The sequence below is a fragment of the Dendropsophus ebraccatus genome, chromosome 7, assembly GCF_027789765.1.
Source record: "Dendropsophus ebraccatus isolate aDenEbr1 chromosome 7, aDenEbr1.pat, whole genome shotgun sequence".
NCBI classification, from domain to species: Eukaryota; Metazoa; Chordata; class Amphibia; order Anura; family Hylidae; genus Dendropsophus; species Dendropsophus ebraccatus.
In genome coordinates, this window is record NC_091460.1 from 20,794,136 (window position 1) to 20,798,336 (window position 4,201).

General features: G+C 47.4%; 1 protein-coding gene across 1 annotated transcript; it reads left to right on the top strand.

Annotated features, from left to right (window-relative positions):
- The first annotated feature begins 732 nt into the window (after positions 1 to 732).
- LOC138796477 (vomeronasal type-2 receptor 26-like) lies at positions 733 to 3,775 on the top strand. The gene is made up of 2 exons (XM_069976082.1): positions 733 to 829; positions 2,850 to 3,775. Exons 1-2 carry the CDS (start codon positions 733 to 735, stop codon positions 3,773 to 3,775), a joined length of 1,023 nt encoding a protein of 340 aa, XP_069832183.1.
- The last annotated feature ends 426 nt before the right edge of the window (positions 3,776 to 4,201 follow it).

Genomic DNA, 4,201 nt, shown 5'->3' on the forward strand with positions numbered 1-4,201 from the left:
ACACATGGACATGCTGATACCTCTAGTTCTCCTGTATACAGCTCCTGCTATGTGTATTTTTAACGTGAACATGCTGGGGCTTGTAGTTCTCCTATATACAGCCCATGTCTGTGATATATACAACATGGACATGCTGGGTCTTTTAATTTTCTCCTGTATATAGCTTCTGCAATGTGACACCCGCAGAGATGAGGAGATACAGGAGGAGAAAGATATGCCGCAGCTGCAAATCTTTCCTCTCCTGTATCTCCATGATTTGCTCCTCAAAGGGGCCCACCGAGGCTCTGTCGCCCAAGGGCCTACAAAAACCTGGAGCCGGCCCTGATGAGGGTTCTCTATCATCAGCTATTGAATAAAGGTTTCAGCAATTACATCCATGTTATCCCTTCCCTGCATTTTTCAAAGTGCTTTGAAAACCATGAGAAGTTGTGAAGAAAGCCTCCTCTAGGTATATGTCTGACCTTAGATAGTCATGGCCATGTCTATATTCAGTGGCGTAACTACCAGGGTGGCAGCGGTCGCCGCTGCCACCCAGCCCGCCACAAGGGGAAGCCCGCGGGGCCTGTAGGGCCCCCGAGGCCCCCCCATCGGCCACTCTTGTGACCGCAAGCATTGTTTTGCTTGCGGTCACAAGAGGCCAACTCCGTCTGCCCCCGGCAGATGGGCTGCTGCCGGGGGTATCTCTAACGTGCGCTCCCTGTGCAGGACGTCACAGCCACAGGGAACTTTATGATGCACGCGCTGCCGGGGATAGGAAGCGACACCCCCGGCAGCCGCGCATCAGCCGGGGGCAGACGGAGTCTGAAGGAGAGGATCGACGGGGGAGCAGGTTAGGTGAGTTGTGTGTGTGTTTGTTTTTTTTAATTTGCCTGCAGGGGCCATCTATAGGAGGGAGGGGGGTTTGAGGGGGGCCATCTAAAGGAGGGGGGTTTGAGGGGGGACAGCTATAGGAAGAGGAAGGGTTGAGGGGGCCATTTATAGGAGGAGGGGCTGAGGGGGGGCCATCTATAGGAGGAGGGGGGTTGAGGGGGGCCGTCTATATGAGAGGGAGTTGAGGGGGCCGTCTATAGGAGCGGGGTTTGGGGGGGCCATCTATAGAAGTGGGGTTTGAGAGGGGCCATCTACAGGAGGAGGGTTTTTTTTGGGGGGGGCATCTATAGGAGGAGGGGGGTTGAGGGGGGCCATCTATAGGAGGAGGGTTTGAGGGGGGCCATCTATAGGACGGGGGTTGAGGGGGGCCATCTATATGAGATGGGGGAATTTGAGGGGGGCCATCTTTAGGAGGAGGGGGGTTTAGGGGGGACATCTCTATGAGATGGGGGGGGTTGAGGGGGGACATCTATAGGAGGAGGGGGGTTTAGCGGGGACATTTATAGGAGGAGGGGTGAGGAGGGCCATCTATAGGAGAGGCGGTTTGAGGGGGCCATCTATAGGAGGGGGGTTTGAGGGGGGCCATCTATAGGAGGAGGGGGGTTTAGGGGGGCCATCTATAGGAGGAAAGGGAGAGGGGGCCATCTATAGGATGGGGCCATCTATAGGAGGAAGGGGAGAGGGGGCCATATATAAGGAGGGGGTAGAGAGGGTGCCATCGATAGGAGGGAGGGGGAGAGAGGGCCATCTATAGGTGGTGGGAGACAGAGGGCCATCTATAAGGGGGGCATAAGAGGGGGCCATCTATAAGGGGGGGCATCTATAAGGGGGGGCATCTATAAGGGGGGGGGAGAGGGGGATATCTATAAGGGGGGCAACACAGGGGGAGAGGGGGCCATCTATAAGGCGGCAACATGGGGGGGCATTTATAAGGAGTCTGCACAGAGGGGGGCATATACTATAATGGGGTCACATAGAGTCAGCCTACCTACTAAATGAGGGCATACAGGGGCCAATACAGATGTGCAGTGTGTATAGAGAGGAGGATGGTGTCAGAGTGAGGAGCCTAATATGTTTCTCTTGCAGATTCTGTGGATTCGTGGCTCGGACAAGTTCTCATAACGGCCCAGGGCAGATGGAGAAGAAAATGAAAAGGGAAGAACTCTGATCAGAGAAGACGTCCCCTGTGAGTCACCTGATATAACTGCGCTGTAATGTATATGGAGTACAGAGCCTGTGTACAGCTGCGTCCACCTCTATATGACTGGATGAGGTTATAGTGATCTGTGTACAGTGGATCTTATTCAGTAGCAGCTTTGGTGTTAGTCAGTATGTGGTGGTATTAGTCAGTATGTGGTGGTGTTAGTCAGTATGTGGTGGAATTATTTGTTACTTGTTATCTGGTACTGTGTTTTTTATTGGTCTTAGTATATAGGATTTGGTCAGTAACAATATGGTGGTGATGGTAGTGGTTGTGGTGTGGCGGTAATATTTCCTTCCTATATACTGGTAATATTGGTCTCAGTATACAGGATTTGGTCAGTTACAGTATGGTGGTAATATGTATGGTGATAATATTTTCTCTTCCTTTACGCTGGTGTTATTGATAATATCTGTCTTGGCGTGTGTGTATATGTATATATATATATATATATATATATATATATATATACATACATACACCAATAGCATTACTTGGTCGCAAAGGGGGGGGGGGGGCATTGATCTCCAGGGCCCAGGAGACATTAGCTACGCCCCTGTCTATATTTATGATCATTTACAACCACCAGCTCGCCATCTCCTGGTTTTAAGAAAGAAAATAAATAAATAAATAAATAAATATTATCCTAATGTGAAATGGAAGGGATGCAATCTGAAGAGCCTAGTATGGACCATCAAGTTGATGGAAATAACTCTTCCACCCTGCATTTGGCAAAATTATAAACTATTGTTAATTCATTTTGTTTCTTCTTTTCCAGACAGTGAAAATTGCCAGAGATGTCCTGACCATGAATGGCCGAATGAGGGGAAAACCAAATGTGTTCTGAGATATTATGAGTTTTTGTCCTATGAGACTGATGTTGTTGCTTTAGTCTTTTCCACCATCTCCATATTACTATCTCTTATAACTTTATGTATAATTGGAATATTCACTTTATTCCGGCACATTCCCATTGTCAGAGCCAATAACCGGAACCTCAGCTTCATTCTCCTGAACTCTCTCATGTTCAGCTTACTCTGTGTGTTTCTCTTCATCGGTCGCCCAGTGGATATAACCTGCATGCTGAGACAAATCTTCTATGGGGTCTTCTTCACAGTAGCCGTGTCTTCTGTCCTGGCCAAGACCATCATAGTCTGCATAGCATTCAAGGCCACCAGACCTGACAGTCCCTGGAGAAAGTGTGTGGGGGTTAAGCTTCCTTATACTGTAGTGTTGGTCTGTTCATCTATTCAGATCCTGAATGCAGTTATCTGGTTGTCACTGTCTCCTCCATATCAGGAGTATAACCTGGATTATCCTGGGAAGATCATCATTCAGTGTAATGAAGGGTCAGTCTTGGCCTTTTACCTCATGTTGGGTTATATGGGGTTTCTGGCAGCGGTGAGCTTTGTTCTAGCTTTCCTGGTGAGGACATTACCTGATATCTACAATGAAGCCAAGTACATCACCTTCAGCATGCTGGTGTTCTGCAGTGTCTGGATCTGTGCCATCCCGGCCTATCTGAGCAGTACAGGGAAACACATGGTCACTGTAGAGATATTCGCCATATTGGCCTCAGGGGGAGGAATATTGGGCTGCATGTTTTTACCTAAATGTTACAATATCCTGATGGAGCCTGAAAAGAAGAGTAATGGAGAGAGGAAACAAAAATGTCTCCCACTTAAAACAAACTTATTTATATAAAATATTATGTAATTTGCAATCAATTTATGCTTTTCTTAATGTCATTGTGAATGTGATTGGTTGCTGTGGGCCGTTTGCACCAGTCTACATTTTACACCCTTTGATAAATCTCCCCCAGTGTGTTAAGGGTCCTCTTTTTAACGTTAACCGACAAACGATTGCAAACAAGATTGTTTTTCGTTAACCTGACATCGTTCACCATATTACACAGAATTATAGTTAGTTCCGATCGTTATTGGGAACGTTACTGCGATCGTTTACTCCATCTGATCTCAGCAAAACAATGAACAATGTGCAATTATACTGAACGAGTAGTAAACAAATGCAGAACTTGAGTGAACGAATGTGCAATTATCCACAATATTGGACCTATTTGCTCATCTCTAATTACTATCCAACAAGACACCATGCCATGTTTTCAGAGGC

Bases quoted from the DNA above. Each gene is read 5' to 3' on its own strand.
- LOC138796477 (XM_069976082.1), top strand. From the start codon at position 733: ATGCACGCGCTGCCGGGGATAGGAAGCGACACCCCCGGCAGCCGCGCA. The intron at 830-2,849 runs GTTAGGTGAGTT...CTTCTTTTCCAG, and splicing joins GAGGATCGACGGGGGAGCAG to ACAGTGAAAATTGCCAGAGA.